The sequence below is a fragment of the Oreochromis aureus genome, linkage group 18 (genome assembly GCF_013358895.1).
Source record: "Oreochromis aureus strain Israel breed Guangdong linkage group 18, ZZ_aureus, whole genome shotgun sequence".
NCBI classification, from domain to species: Eukaryota; Metazoa; Chordata; class Actinopteri; order Cichliformes; family Cichlidae; genus Oreochromis; species Oreochromis aureus.
Genome location: NC_052959.1, coordinates 25,519,668 through 25,536,168, shown reverse-complemented (window position 1 = coordinate 25,536,168; position 16,501 = coordinate 25,519,668). Strand labels below are relative to the sequence as shown.

Here is a 16,501-nt window from a genome sequence, read left to right as displayed (position 1 = left end):
TCATCAAACAGTAAAACTGACACAGCTGATAGAGTCCTCTCAAATAAGCACATAAAATGGATACATTTATAAAACAGATGACAGTCTGGATCATAAAATAAATCCTCAATTCTAAATATTTAGAAGTAATATAAAGACCTATTCCCCTGCAGAGATTACGATCCAATATGAGCTGTAATTACTTCATTATGTAACATTATACACCATTATCATAAAGTCTGCTCTAATAAAAAATGCATTCCTGAGTGTGATGAATCATACATAGTTTAAAAGAAGCTGCAGTCCAATTGCTTGCGTATAAGTTTCAGTAAAATCCTCTTTCGCTTCTCCACTTCAGGGTCATGGGGGGACTGGAGCTGGCATCGGGTGAGAGGCGGGGTACACCCTGGACAGGCCGTTAGTCTGTCGCAGGGCTAATGCAGAGAGACAGACAACCATTCACACCTATGGGCCACCTAACCCCACTAACTCCACGTTTTTGGACTTGCAAACTCCACACAGAAAAGCACCGGGCAGATGCTGGATTCAGACTTTCTTATTGTGAGCTAACAGTGCAAACCACCATGACACCTTGCTGCCCTATATTTGTATAATTTGTATATTAAAAAAAGTATTATTTTTAAGCCAAACTGCCTCTGACATGTAATAATTTAGTGTTTCTGTTTGCTTAATGTGACACAACACTAGATTTTTTTTGTCTTTTGTTTTGTTTTTTTGCTTTTGTGTATCATTAATTATTATTTAACTTTTTTTTATAGAATAAATGACAGCTGTAAGAATAATTTAACTTTTTTAAAATATCTAAAGTCAGCTCAGCTCTAACAGGAGGAATTAACACAAAAAGTGATCAATACTTATTAACACTTTTGTTTTGGCTGAGAACCTTACAGATTATAACTTTAACTGGAAAGTTTTAATGAATAATAACTTAATAGCTGATCACTCAAGCCTGTTATGTGAGCTTAAAAAGAGATGTTTTCATGTAGGTGTGTTTCGCTCAGGCTGCAGGTTCCCAAGTAATAAAACTAAGGTGTTAATTTATGACAGCACCACAGAGAGGTTTAAATTCAGGTCCAGAGGAAGAAACCTTCTTCTCAGGACAACAGGATTCAGCACAGGTGGAGGTAGGACAGGTCTTGAAAAGTCTTTTATGTATATATAATTCTTAAATATACATTTAAATGCCTTTTAATGTTTTTCAGGGATTTTGTGCTTAAACATGACAGTTTCCTACAGTCTTGAGGTGGCCAATGCCAGGTTTGCTGGCTTTTCCAGGCTCCTGTTCAGGTGGAAGGGAAGCATCTACAGGCTGCTCTACAAGGAGTTCCTGGTGTTTTGCAGTGTTTATTTGTTTTTCAGTTTGTTTTACAGGTAAATTCACATTTTCATACCGCTCTTACTCTTAACTAGCTTTGCTTGTCTGCCTCGCAGTGACAATTTTCATTTGCTCCACAGATTTCTCCTCACACGGAGGCAGCAGGATCTGTTTGAGCGTATCGCCCTTTATTGTGATCAGTTCACCAACACCAACTACATCCCTGTTTTGTTTGTGCTCGGTAAGAATGAATCATACAGTGGTTACAGAACTAAAAAAAAAAAAGCATATGCATGAACTTTAATTTTTTGTTTTATTCTAGGTTTCTATGTGACCTTGGCCTTTAATAGGTGGTGGGGTCAGTACACCAGCTTCCCACTGCCTGACAACCTGATGATGGTGGTGTCTGGGAACGTCCACGGGACTGATGAGAAGGGCCGTCTGCTGAGACGAACCCTCATGAGATATGCCAACTTATCTTCAGTCCTTATTCTCCGCTCCATTAGCACAAGAGTTCACAAGCGGTTCCCAACTTTGGACCACATTGTGGAGGCTGGTGAGAGCAACAGTTCTTTATCAAAAGTCGAGTTAATTTTAAAAATCTCAAATGTACCTTTTGCACCATATTCAGACATATAATAATTGCTGAATGTACCAGCAAGCAAGACAGAGTGCTTCCAATATAGACAATACTGAGGAAAAAATAAAGGGCTCATTACTCAAGACTTTTTCCTTTTGTACTCAGTACTTCTCACAGGCATCTTTTTACTTCACCGTATCTTAGTTACAAGTTGCAAAATAATGCTGAAATAATCTGTCTGCTTTTAAAGTCAAATGCTGAGATCATGATTCAGATTCAGCTTCAGTGAAAGTATTATTTCTACACGTCAAAACTTATAAGCACACAAAACTATATATTTTTAGCACTGAAACAGGGAAAAATTCAGTTAAAAAATCTTTTTATAGGTCATAATAAAGCACTGTACAGCTCACAGGCATAAGGAGTAAAAATGTGTGATTAAGATTGAGTTAGGCAGTGGGACGTTTGAGTTACAAGTATTTTGTCGGTTATCTATTTGGTTATTTGTCTAAAACAGCAGGGAAAAGTGGAAAAAAAGAAGAGCCATCATGATTCTCAGTCTTGTTTAGTTTAACTAACAGACCAAAACTCAAACATATTTACTTCATTGTATTTTAAAGGGAATAAAATCCTAATACTAACATTTCAGTGTTATGCAGTTCAGTTTATTGCAGTCACTTTAATTGCTGTAAGTGATTTAATGGTTTCATATATCATGTGAACTCAGTGTGTCTAATACGTGGGCAGGATTTATGACCTTGGAGGAGCTGAAAAAGTTTGAGTCACTGCACTCTGATTTCAACAAGTACTGGATGCCTCTGACGTGGTTTTCAAATCTGGCGTCGAGAGCGAGAGAGGAGGGCCGAGTGAGGGACGACATAGCTCTGAGGCTGCTGATGGATGTGAGGAGTTTGCTAAAGACTGCAACAAGTGCAGACCTACACATTTTCTATGACTTACAAATAATGTAAGGCTCTAAAGTGTGCATAAACCCCACTAGTCATTGTTGTACTATGTCTGCAGGAACTCAATAACTACAGAGCAAAGTGCAGCCTGCTGTTCCACTACGACTGGATAAGCATCCCTCTGGTCTACACTCAGGTACGATCAGCCGATGAAATATGATCCATTCATTTAAGTGCTGTACATCACTAGAAGGATTTTAATATCTAGAGCATATTAAGGACTTATCAAAAAAAAAACTGGGATTCTTTTTAGATTTTTTATAGATTTTTTTAATAGATTAAAGCATGTAATGTTGTTGTCCTGAGTCATATTAGTGGTGCACATGGATATGTTTCTTTAATTCATGACCAGTTCAGTTTTTGTCTAGATCATGACATAAAATGCATTTTCTTACAAGACCAAGCCTTTCTGCCTTTTCTTTTCAACAATATATGTTCTTGTCAGATTTCATCAATTTCATATAAATTAGCACATGATTCTCCTGAGACACAGCTGTACTTAGCAACCCCTAATTTTTATTCACTATCTCATTGCTTTTTTTCTGCGTAGGTAGTAACGATTGCAGTTTACTCATTTTTTGGCTTCTGTGTGATTGGCCGACAATTCCTGAATCCCGAGAAAGGTTACAAGGACCACAGACTGGACTTGTACGTCCCTGTTTTTACCCTGCTGCAGTTCTTCTTTTACAGTGGCTGGCTCAAGGTAACACAGCACATTCACTTTTTTTTTCTTTTTTTTTTTTTAAGACCGCCATTAAGCTCATAAAATACAGTTTATGACCATAAATTGGTTGTTCGCAACAGTTGAAAAGTTCAAAATAAAACCGATGTGATGCTGAGGTCTTTGTTGCTGCTGTTCTATAAAGTGATTTCCCATCAAAATTCTCTTTTAGTTTTACTTTAATAATTGAAAGGAGTAACTAATAAAATTAAGCCAAGCTTATGTATGAGAACTTTCTTTGTTCGACTCATAAACCATGTGGTGACCCATTGGAGGCCCCTGACCGATCAGTTGGGAACAGTAGACTGAGATGTTTACTGAATATCAAGGCTGCATGAATAAAAGCATGCTGAAGCATTGATGCATGCAGCTTTTCTCTACTGCTTGTCTGTCCAGTTTCTGTCTCTGTTTTGTAGGTGGGAGAGCTGATCATCAATCCATTTGGCGAAGATGATGATGACTTTGAAACGAACCAGTTGATTGACAGAAACTTTCAGGTTTTCCCCTTCAGACATTCCCCCTAATTATGACTACTAGAAACCTAGAATGAGATGTTAATTCTCTTCCTTTCTCCCGCAGGTGTCAATGCTGGCTGTGGACGACATGTACCAGAATCTGGCTCCAATGGTGAAGGACAAACACTGGATGCAGAGACACTTCTCCATCCCTTACACTCTGTCGACAGCAGCGGAGAGCCTCAGACCAGCATTCAAAGGCTCCACTTATGACATGAGGTAAAGTGAGAGGGAGGGAATTTAAGATAAGGGAGTATATCCATCCATCCACCCTACCCGCACCTTATGGGGTTCAGGTAGTGGGGGCAGCGGGCTGAGCAGGGAAGCTCAGACTTCCCTCACCCCAGCCACCTCTTTCATCTTGTTATGTTATGTTATATATGTGTGTGTGTACATCTTATTTAAAAATGTAAAGATTTGTGTAGAACTGGAATTATATATCAGTCCTTCTATGATTATCTTGATTTGTCCTTTTTTTATAGCTTGTCAAAAATCTTTTTCATTTTTTTATAAAAATTGTAATCTATATGATAATGACAATATAATATAATGATAATGATAATATTATATAATGATAATGGAAATATCTCATAATTTTCAGTTACAATTATGAAAATGTAAGTATATTTTTATACTTAAAGTTTAATTAACACTTCCATCCTGGACAGTTTGTTGTAATAGCATGATTTTACATTCCTAAATAAACCACAACCACTGCCATGTTTGGGTTTAAAATATCTTCCATGTTTTCAGGATGAGTGCTGAAGATCTAGAGATTCACCAGCCTGGAGGCACTCCTATGAACAAACAGCATTTGCACCTTCAGGGCTCTGTGAGTGACGGGCTCAACAGCCTTCTGCAGTGGGGTAAAGGCATCCTGCGCGGTGGGAGCCTCTCTTCTCTGAAGGAAGTCTCGTCAAACCCAAACGAGGCAGACGGGGATGATGAAAGGGAAATAGATGTGATCACTCACAAAGAACAAGAAAAGGCACTAATTAAAGTTGTAATTGAACACAACTAATTGATCCTTGCTGTCATGTTTTTGAAAACTTTTGTTGTAAACATAACAAAAAAAATGTTTGAAAACATTTTTTGGGGAGGTGGAAATGTGACATTGAAAGGCTTCGCTTGTGTTAAACTGTCAACTACAATAAGATTTCATCCTTTTCAGGTTTTATTTGTTGACATTTTTGGAAATTAAGCACGAAATTAATTATTATCTATTAGATTTCCTGTTTGCTTAGTACTGTGTCAGAGACCCATATTATCCTATCTGTCAGAAATCTATGTATTATGAGAAAGAAAATGTCTGATATTCTTGAGTAAATAAAATTCCAATTGAAAAATATGTTATTATTATCATTATAGTGCAATTTACTTTAAGTGGCCAAAAACTCTTTGGAGGGAGCTAAAGTGTTTCTAAGCAGACTGTGACTGAAAACACTGTAAAACCCTCATGACTGTAAGTCTTTCATAAATGAAAACTTTATCGGTATAATGAAGATTATGAATGTTTATGATTGTTCAATATACTGAAAGAAGTTTGTCTTCTATACAGGCTCTGTAATATGTGGTTAATGCTATTAAAATGGTGTATTTAACTCAATCCATAGTAAACCTGTCATTGTGGAAGCAGGGGCGGATCTAGAGAAATTTTCTTAGGGTGGCATGAGGGTGGCAAAGAAATCAAATGGGGTGGCAAAATCAAAGCCTTTTTTTTTCAAACACATATGCAGGTGGTTACATATGGTTAAAATAATTCAAATGCAGTAAGTATACACGTTTTTCATATAAATAAAGTCTATAACTTAATTATTGTCTGTAGCCCACATAATTAAACACTTTAGTTACATAAAACATGTGAGTTTTGATCTTATGTACTGTATAGCCTGTATAATAAATAAATATGTAGCCCAATAAGTATAAAATCCAGAAAACTACACAACATGGGGCGGTTCATTTACAAACACAAGTCTAACTTAAGTTTCACACTGTTTTTTGTTAGAAAACAATCAAATTGTTACAGCTTAAATTACACAAAATGTCAGAAATCTGCACTGTCATGAACAAAAATTTAAACCTAATTTTTCATGATTTGTTGGATTAACCCACTGAGGTCTGAAATACAACCGGCCATTTTGACTCCTTTTGAGTTTACGTTTGTATATCATCCTCAAATTGTTTCATTTATTTTTTCCCTTGCCTTGTTTGGTATCATTCTTTTCAGCTCAACTGAATTTAGTTTGTTTTTCACTGACATACTGCATTAGTACTACTGATCTGAAATCACACAAAGAACTTAAAATCCTAGTAGTATTTTTTTTTACTGTAAAAAACCCACAGACATGTTGAGTAAATTTTTATAACTTGAAATGCAAATATAAAATGTACATTTTGTAAACATATACAACTATTTATCTAAAAATGCAGCCAATACACCTGTCGTTTTTTCATTTTGTACAACCATTTAAAAATATTACTAAAACTAAAATGAGAGAACAATCAGGTTTAGCAATAAGATGCCCCACAAATGATGTGTGCCAGTAAAAAAAAGTTTGTCCCCAAAAGACAGAGGAGAACAGCACAGGGATAAACCTGCAGGCCTGCCAACAGGAGGTGTATCACTCCGCTGGTTTTCTACTTAGTGACAGTGTTTACGTTGCAAATGTGCCTTTGTGACATTCATTAGTGGCCTCACTGACACACAAAACAAAACAACGACTACACAACAGAACAACTACACAAGACAACACAACACACTAAGTATACACTCCACACTAAACGTCACAAATCTCCCACATCAAAAAACTCTCTTGCTCTCCCTCTCTCTCTCTCTCTCACTCGCTCGCCCTGTCTCGCTGCCGTTACCGTCACTCCCAAAACTCTCCCCTCTTCCTAAACAACCAAATCCCACGTGTTGACTTTTTTTTTTAAATTGGTTGACATGGTACATTTTTCCACCGATAGGAAAGAGGTGGCTTTTTTCCCTTTCGTTCCTGTTTTCGCGCTGTCCTTAGAAAACGCTTAAAACACACACACACAAAAACGTGACTACAGTATTTAGAACAAAGCATGGCTTATATATATTATCATAACTCTGGATTTACTGGCCTGTAATTAAAATTTAAAAACTTTGAAGTCCGAACTTTCAATGTGGGCTGAAATAGAGACTCAGCGTGGCTTCAGCTTGTTGTTATGTCAGCTTAAACCAGTTATGTGATTTGGAGGTGCAGCGTGTCCGTGGACCACAGAGGGTTAATAACACTCACCTTCCTTCCATTTCCAGAGTGTAACATCCAGTCACCTGTGTAAAAAGCGAAATTCCCATGGTGTTGTTCAAAATGTGCTCTGGCACAATAATAAATATGGCTTACTACTGAAAACAAGAAAAAAGTCGGTCCTGCTATGGGCTGGACCATTTGTTAATGGTGGAGGGGGGGAACACTATGCAATATATTCAGTTTTAGCATTTATATTCACTATTGACTGTAACTACGCTCAAACTGTTAATGCTATCTTATTTTAATAAACAACACTGTCATATGCAAAACTGCAAAACCCTTCTAGATCCGCCCCTGTGTGGAAGCCTTGGAGGTCTGAAGCATTTGTTCAGTGAGTAATCCTACCTTGCTATATAACTTAAATCCACCTGGTTTCCCTTAACAACAACAGCACTAACAATAATAATATAAAAGTTGCAGTTTATTCTTTACACTTAGATCACACTGTTTTTAATCGTATCTGACACGAGTTTTTATGAGTTTTTGAGACCTCTACATCATCAATGTGACTTTCCCCCCTAAAAACATATTTAAAGCAATGAATTTCGCAAAACTCCCGGCTGTAGCAAATGTAATACCAATTAAAACTCATTCATGCAGATTTATATTTAATTTCTTTTTTTAAAAAAAGGTTGTGTTGGAAGGTTTGATAAACAGTCAAGATTCGAAAAACTGGAATTTTCTGGCAATTATTTTCGGAGTTTAGCCTTCAAAAGTTAGGAAAATAAAATGCTCGAATGAGGAGCTTTTATTTTTGTAAAGGAAACGGCGACGGAAGGCCGGAAGGATCAGAAGAGTCTCTGCTCTTCCGTGTTGTCAGAAAACCATAGAATCTGTAACAGGGTGCGGGACACTTGTCAGCAGGTACGTTGGTATCTACTGTTTTTAAGAAATGACCACACTTTTTACTCCGTGAAATGGTCATGTCCCATCAAGGTTTGTTAAATATGAGCCTAGCTGGCCGCCAGGGTTGTTGATGACAGCTGCGGTGAGGGATGGACTCGTTTACTGAACACCCTGGTAGCATGCTAATGTTAGCGCTCTCACTTTTACCTAATGGGAGGAGGTGATATTTGTGTCAGGGAACTTTGCCTGCTGATTAGCGAATTCCTAGAACTTCAAACAGTGTTCAGATTTTAGTATGAGAGCTAGGGGCCAGTTTAATTAATCGATATTTTCAACGAAGCCTAAGTTTTTAAAGAAAGTTGGGTTTTGTTTGGTTTGGCAGGAGCATCCCTGCGCAGTAACGCAGGAAAACAAACGCGGTGTAATGTCAGCTGATGAGCTCCTGCTACTGCTGAGCTACTGACTGCCACCTTCACGATGGGCGACAACCCTCACCTGCTGCTCGGGAGGATCCGCTTCCTGAACAGGTGCATCGAAACTTTCAGGAGGAGCGAACCGGTGCCCGAGTGTCTGTGTTATGTCCCCAAAGAAGTGTGCTACAAAATCTGCAAGGATTCATCTTCCAGCTCCTCCGCTTCCTCCTCCGGTGCCTCTGTGGGAGGCTCCACCGTGGGAAAAACCATAGTCTCTGTCTTCGAAAGCCCCCATCAGACTGCCCACAGTAAGAAAGCATGCAAGTACAACATTGAACCAAAGAAAGGGACATGCATCCGGACAACAGGGGAGGAGTACTGTAATAGCCAGGGCCTTTGGGTCAAAATTAATAAGGTAAGACGCTGTTACTTCCCCTTGGATGCAGTGACATCAGGAAAAGCCTTTGTGCTGCTTGAAACAACAATAATCCTTTGTTTACATACACTTTACATACTGTTACAGTGGTGGACGCTCACATTAAATAAGTTTCAGATAATGAGGTCGGTGAATCCAGTGAGCCAGACAGTTTCAGACAGCGGATGAACTGAGTGGCTTTGCTAAGTCTCAGTATAAAATAAAAATTATTTTGAACTCTAAAAGGGTCAAAGAATAAAAGTATGGAGCTGCAAAGTGACATATTAGGTACACAGTAGCGAAATTTGACCCTCTTTACAAATGAAACTCACATTAACTGATTCCAGTTCTTATATCAAATGTTTTTTCTGAATGAAAAGTGAGACTGAAGATTTTAGTTTGTGATATCATATTAGGATCTTCTCATGTCTGCAGTGATTTTCATCCAAAGATATTCATTAGGTTTAACTGGTAATTCCATAAAAACAGGTGATCTTGTCACTATCAATAAGAGCTCAGTAAAATGAAGAATCATGAATATAACTTGAGCAACTGAGTTAGAGAGAGAGAGGTTTATATATTTTTGACACATTCTACTACAGCAAAAATAGATTAATCTTTATTATAAGTTGTATATAGCATTTGTATTCTATTTTTATCTTATTGTATATTTTATTCTACTGTATATAGTATTTTATTCTATTCTGTACAGTTGTGTACTGTATTTATTCTTATTGTATTCTAATTTTTGCTTCATAACTTTTGCACTGTCCACTTCCTGCTGTGACAAAACAAATTTCCCACGTGTGGGACTAATAAAGGTTATCTTATCTTATCTTAATCATTGCAGTGTATAGCTATATACCATGTACCCTAACTCCTTCTTAACAGACAGGTCAATCTGAATTAAACCTTACACAAACATTGTCAGACATGCAGCGATTATTAACATATAAATGTTTTTTTAAATTTATTATAATTTAATGAAATTCAAACTTTAATATAAATCCCCCTCCAAATACACAGTTCTGATCTTCATTTGCGTTTCTTTCATGTGTTGCATTCATCGTAGGTCACTCATATGTAACTTGACCGTCACGAAAATTTAAATCTATGACAGAATTGTTCAACTCTACATTAAATACAGAATGACTTTAAAAAGAAATGTTACAATTAAAAGCTGAACTGCACAGCTATCAAGTAAAATATGCACAACAGAAATGATAAGAACCAGTGTGAAAACATGTCAACATATGGTCAGCATATAGAGGGGTTTAGATAATTCTTACATTTTATTGATACCAGTGCCATTATCAATTATACTTGTAGGTCTGTTACTTGATTAGTTGTGTTTATTCCTGTTTTGTAAACTCAGAGACTGAACACAGTGTACAAAAAAATCTTAATTTAGTGTCATATATATGTCATAAAGTCGAAATAATGGGTTTTGTTACATACAAATAATTAATATAAGCTAAATACAGGAATTATATTCCTGTGTTTGGCATCAAATAAAACTATTTTAGACAGTTTTTCAGCTCTTGGCTCTGTATGAGGTCATAGAGAGCTGATATCCCTAATGTCATCTCAGCAGCTCCTCATATCTGCTGTTTAAACCCTCTGGTTGCAAAAGGGCAAGCCATTCAGGAAAACAGTTGGCTTAAAGGTAATAAGGGTGGAGTGAAATAGGGATGTTTCAGAAAATTGATGAACGTTGTGTACTAGATAAATAAGAATTTTTATGAGCTGTGACACAAAATGTAAAATATGGAACTCGAAAAAGGTATTATAGGTTCAATTGTTTGTTCTCAATTATTGCAAATTTGTCCCCAGGAGCAGCTGGAGGAGCACCGTCTGGGCCAAGAATTGGAAGAAGGCTGGATCCTCGTGTGTAAACACACCGAGGGAGGCGACAGGCTGGTACCCGTGGAGTCACCAGAGACTGTCAGTAGGCAACAGCAGCTCTTTGGCTACGACCACAACCCCTGCAACAGGTGGGAACAAGTGGTGGATGTGGAGAATGCACTTTACATTGGCGAGAAACCCAAAATCGCAGAGTGTGATGAGGCTGCCGTCCAGAAGCTGAGGTGAGTCTGTCTGTGCAAAGTTAAAATGGAAAGTTGAGTTTTCTGGTGCAGCAGATTTTAAAATGAATGCAATTAATGCTCAGGTGAACTCTTTCAGGTATGTTCCTCCTACTTGGACGTATGAATGTGATGAGGACCTCGTGCATTACTTCTACGATCACATAGGAAAAGAGGACGAGAACTTGGGGAGTGTAAAGCAGTGTGTGACCAGCATCGATGTGTCTTCATGCTCGGTGAGCAAAATTAATCCCTCGTCACAAATGAAACTCGCACATCGACTGACTTTAAATCTCATGTCAAACAGTCTAAATCTTTCTAAGTATAAAAAATGAAAATGAGGATTTTAATGTGTGACGTCATGTTAAGGTAAATAGAATACTAGTAACCAGTCTGCAAGGATGTGACAGAAATGCTAGTTACGTTTGTTAGCCAACTGAATTAAATGGTTTATGTCTGTCATACTAGGTTTCTACTGTATGATATCAGCCTTTGTTTAGCTAAATTAAACAATTTATTGACATTTCATTAGTCTGCATCTTGACAAATTGATATGCGCCACTGTATACAGCAATTAATGAGCAATTAATATTCCCAAGGGGCTAAATGAGAAACTGGGTCCACTCCTGGGAAGACTGCGGCTTTGTGTTGACACCTGAACATCTAGTTTTAACTGTGGGACACTGATGAAGCATTGTGTTACAATCAAGTAATAACTGCACAGTGTCATTGCAATTTTTTTTGGTTTGTTTGTTTTGGGGAGGTGGGTCTTATTTATGTTTGTGGGATTGTTTTCTTTTCTTTTTAAACATGGCAAAACATGGATTGGCGTTCTTGGTGTAGTTTTTAGTTTTTTTATGACTTTAATTTGACCCAGTGACCATCATGACAGACAGTCTGGTATAACATGCATGTAATTATTTGTGGGTATGACAAATATGTGTGTATTTATGAATTTAAAATGGGTTTGTTTATGAATTCATTCCACTCATCAAACCTTGATATTTGCTTACAGGAAGATCCCAGCGGGGGGGCGAGCTGTCTGACAGATGGCGACGTTGAAACTTACTGGGAGAGCGACGGCATGCAGGGCCAACACTGGATCCGCTTGCACATGAAGAAAGGCACTGTGGTCAAGTAAGAAAACACAAAAAATAAGAAGAAGAAATGAATAGCAGCTTATAAACTAAGTGTTTGAACTTCAATTTAGCAAAGCTGAAGAAGAATAAAGTCAAAGGCTTGGACGGTGCATAGTTAGGGCTAGGCAGCTAATCACATGGCTTTTAGTGACTATGACAAAAAGATCATTAAGATGAACTGTAATGTATATATTAATATTAGTATATATAATGGTATGAATATAATGTTTTTGGGTTCTAAAGTAAGAAGTTTGATAACAACTCATCTGGGAATTATACCCGAATTTTGCACTATTGCTATGATGGTATAATCATCATGTAAAGTTGCTATATTAGACATTTAAAAATGTGAAGCACTTTATGTCTCTTTTTGTTTCACTGATAAGCTGCTGAAGTCTCAATATTTTATTTAATGCCCTGTTTTTTGCACTAGTAAGCTGATACTGACTGTGGACTCAACGGATGATAACTACATGCCCAAAAGAGTCACAGTGTTTGGAGGAGAAGGAGACAACCTAAAGAAGCTAAGTGACGTCACCATAGATGAGTAAGTTTTGTCAAATGAGATTATTACTACAGTTTGCAATTTAAAAAAAAAAAGTCCAAAAATGAATGCATACAGATTACAGTTTATATTGTACATTTATGTACTTTTACTTTTGTGTTTCTAGCAATCTGATTGGAGAAGTGTGTGTGCTTGAGGATATGACTTCCCATTTACCAGTTATCGAAATTCGGATCGAGGAATGTAGAGGTCAGAATTTTTATGTTTTTGTGTCAAACTAGCTGATTTCTGTTTGAATGCTTCTGCAGGAGTGTTTGCACAGAACATAAAGCAACACTTTTTTTCCTCATTTTGGCTTTTACAGAGGATGGAATAGATGTGCGGATCCGAGGCTTGAAGATTAAGTCGTCCTGTGAGAGGGATCTGGGTCTTAACGCTGATGTTTTCCAGTCCTCTAACCTCGTCCGCTACCCACGTCTGCAGGGCACCCCACCAGACATCCTGTACCGCAGAGCGTTAGTGATCCAGAGGTAGGTCAGCGAACACTGTGCATTTACTTTTTACAGAACTAAATATTTGTCTTTGGGCTTGGAAAAAATATCCTTCTTCAACTTCTCAGGTCTTTACCCTCAAGACAAAGTGTTCTGATTGTCCATGTTATTTGTAAACAGAAGGTGTTTCCAGTTTGTATCTCTTTCTGTCTGCAGGTTTATCAATCTTTTGGACAGCGCGCTCCCGCACCTAGTGCCAGCCTGGGATTACAGCCTGGGTACCTTCAACCAGATCAAAGTGAGTCGTCCTAAAGCTTTTAACATCTAATTTATGATCTGTGCACAACAGCAAGCATTAACTAGGGCTTATGCTTGTGCTTGACTACGATGCCTTTTTTGATTTTGGATTCCAGTGTTCATAAAAACAAGTTCATGATACATTCCCAAATACCCTATTTATTTTTTATGAGCAACCACTAATATATTAAAGAGGTTAATACAAGCTTTCATGATTAAGCGTCACCTTGTAGGTTTGTTTTTTGTTTGTTTTTTGTGTGTTTCTTTATATGTGTCTTTTGGTGCCCTTTAGAGCATAAAGCAGTTCTTGCTGCTGTCCAAGCGCCGCTCAGCCCTCATCACTCAGTGCCTGAAAGACTCGGAGACCAGTAAGCCAAACTTCATGCCTCGACTCTACATTAACCGACGTCTGGCCATGGAGCACAGGGACAACCCATCTCTGGACCCAACCTGCAAGAACGCCGTCTTTAACCAGGTAGGGACCAGAAGGAAGCCTAAAATTCAATGTGTAGAGAAGATGTGCGATAATTCAGATGCTTTATTTTTCCTCTTGCAGGTGTATGAGGGTCTCAAGCCGTCAGACAAGTTTGAGAAAACTTTAGATTACAGGTGTGCATTTTATCAGCCTCTTGAGTCCAATATTTATGACTTTTATAACTCGAGGATTAAAATCTGAATCTCCAGTGTGCCTTTTTGATCCTTCAGGTGGCCCGCTCGTTATGACCAGTGGTGGGAATGCAAGTTCATTGCAGAGGGAATTATCGACCAAGGAGGTGGATTTCGAGACAGCCTCGCAGACATGTCGGAGGAGCTTTGCCCCAGCTCGTCCGAGTGTCCCATGCCTCTCCCGTTCTTCACCCGGACATCCAACCAGGTAGTCACTATCCCATCGCCGCCTATCATCAGAATGGATATCACTGCTGTTCTAAAAGTGCCTTTTGCTTGTCTGTCAGGGCGACTTTGAGGCTAGAGATTATTACGTTCCCACCCCTTCCTGTAAAGAGTTCCACAAATACGAGTGGATCGGTCAGCTGATGGGTGCTGCTCTCAGAGGGAAAGATTTCTTGGTGAGTCTTTTGTAGGTTGTTTGCAATTTTATAAATAGTGTAAGAATAACATAGATAATTACCATTGTAAATATTTATTAGTTGTATATATTTGACTTTTCAGACTTGCTGTGTGTCTCCTGCAGGTTTTGGCTCTTCCGGGGCTTGTGTGGAAGCAGCTGATTGGGGAATCCGTCAGCTGGAGTAAAGACTTTGCTGCAGTAGACTCTATACTGGTGAGGATATTCAAATCCTTACATTTACATGGTGGTGTCATTTAAATGTCAAAACTTTGAAAGAAGAGAAGTCTCTGCAGACTGTGTTTCATAAAAGTACAAGAATTCATTGTCACTACTTTATAATTAAATATTAATTTGCTCTTACAGTTTGTTGATCGATTACATTTGTTACATGTAGTGTTTTGTTTTGTTTTTTGTTTTTTTTTTCTATTTCTGCATTAAAATTAAAATCTAGAAGGAATTAACAGATTGGGTGGGTTGTTTTCCTGGTTATTGCCTCACTGTGAACATGTGTTCAGGTAAACCTTCTGGAGGCCATGGAGAACATGGACCAGGAGACATTTGAGTTCCGATTTGGGGAGGAGCTGGTCTACACCACTCTGCGGACGGATGGCTCAATGGTGGAACTGATCCCCGGTGGCAGTAATGTGTCAGTTCATTATGAGGACCGCAGTGAGTTTATCCGCCTGGTGCAGAAAGCTCGGATGGAGGAGAGCAAACAGCAGGTGGGCTTCACATATATTGGAATTACACGTATTTCTTTTACTCTTTAAGTCTACTCTTTGTAAAATACTCCAATGATTTTTTAGTGGTTTGTAAACGTGTGTTACAGATTGCTGCCATACAGACGGGACTGCTGAAGGTGGTTCCTCAGGCAGTGCTGGACCTGCTCACCTGGCAGGAAGTGGAAAAGAAAATATGTGGAGACCCAGAGATCACTGTGGAAGCTCTGAAGCGACTCAGTGAGTGTCCGGCCTGGATTTGAACTGACTTTGACAATAAGCAGACATTTTTCTAATTAAGGAAGTGAAATGGGACCATTTGCAAGTAATTTATCCAAGACACAACTGGAAGTGGATAAATTAAAATAAAATTCTAGCTTAGTTTAAACAGTCTAATTTTAGCAGTGGTATCTGTTATGTTTTCAAAATGAATTGTCTGTCATTTTCAGTACACCCGCGTATGCATGTGGTGCCTTTTTTCACAAGTGGACTTGGCGTAGCTTTAAAAACACAAAAGAGGTTGACCTCTTGTGGGATTTTTCCCATCTTCGTTTTATCCATGTTCCTTTCAAATCCTCGACCACAGATGAGGTCTGAGATGTTGTTTCTGTTAAGGTACAAGTTAAGGTGAAGTAATAAGATGCAAGTTGTATTAAGTCAAAAAATGCTGCAAGTAACCAAAACCATTGTAATCTTCTATTCTCCCCACCAGCACGTTATGAGGACCTGGAGCAAAGTGATGTTAGAGTGCAGTACTTATGGGAGGCACTGACAAACTTCACCAATGGTGAGTAGGGCTGTTCGATATAACGATATATATCGGATGACGATAGAAAAACGTCTATCGTTTCATTTTACGCTATCGTTTGTTTCGTGGTGTTGCAAAATAAACTGTTTACGGCAATATTTTTTCATTATTTTGATGGTCACTGTAGTGGTTATATTAATTTCCTAAAGTTCTCTCTTTCTCTTATATTTAATATAACCACATTACAGACGGACAAGCACTTGTTTTATGCGTTGTCGTTAGCAACAACGACGGTAAAACCACCTCGTGTCCGCTTGTTTATTTTCCACATAAACCTTTCACAATAAAGCTCAAGATCCTGTTGAGACTTTTCAAAATAAACTGAATCACGTGAAAGA

General features: G+C 38.2%; 2 protein-coding genes across 2 annotated transcripts; both read left to right on the top strand.

The window, feature by feature from the left end:
* Window positions 1–1,007: 1,007 nt before the first annotated feature.
* On the top strand, window positions 1,008–5,641 carry best4 (bestrophin 4). The gene is made up of 10 exons (XM_031731148.2): window positions 1,008–1,124; window positions 1,203–1,371; window positions 1,456–1,556; window positions 1,638–1,871; window positions 2,643–2,797; window positions 2,919–2,996; window positions 3,411–3,563; window positions 3,998–4,078; window positions 4,161–4,315; window positions 4,850–5,641. Exons 2-10 carry the CDS (start codon window positions 1,220–1,222, stop codon window positions 5,115–5,117), a joined length of 1,377 nt encoding a protein of 458 aa, XP_031587008.1. The 5' UTR covers window positions 1,008–1,124; window positions 1,203–1,219; the 3' UTR covers window positions 5,118–5,641.
* Window positions 5,642–8,149: 2,508 nt separating this feature from the next.
* Window positions 8,150–16,150, top strand: hectd3 (HECT domain containing 3). The gene is made up of 17 exons (XM_039602779.1): window positions 8,150–8,241; window positions 8,606–9,051; window positions 10,885–11,138; window positions 11,236–11,371; window positions 12,151–12,272; window positions 12,708–12,821; window positions 12,946–13,028; window positions 13,144–13,309; window positions 13,487–13,568; window positions 13,860–14,042; window positions 14,124–14,176; window positions 14,273–14,441; window positions 14,521–14,634; window positions 14,760–14,849; window positions 15,152–15,358; window positions 15,466–15,595; window positions 16,068–16,150. Exons 2-17 carry the CDS (start codon window positions 8,701–8,703, stop codon window positions 16,148–16,150), a joined length of 2,337 nt encoding a protein of 778 aa, XP_039458713.1. The 5' UTR covers window positions 8,150–8,241; window positions 8,606–8,700.
* The last annotated feature ends 351 nt before the right edge of the window (window positions 16,151–16,501 follow it).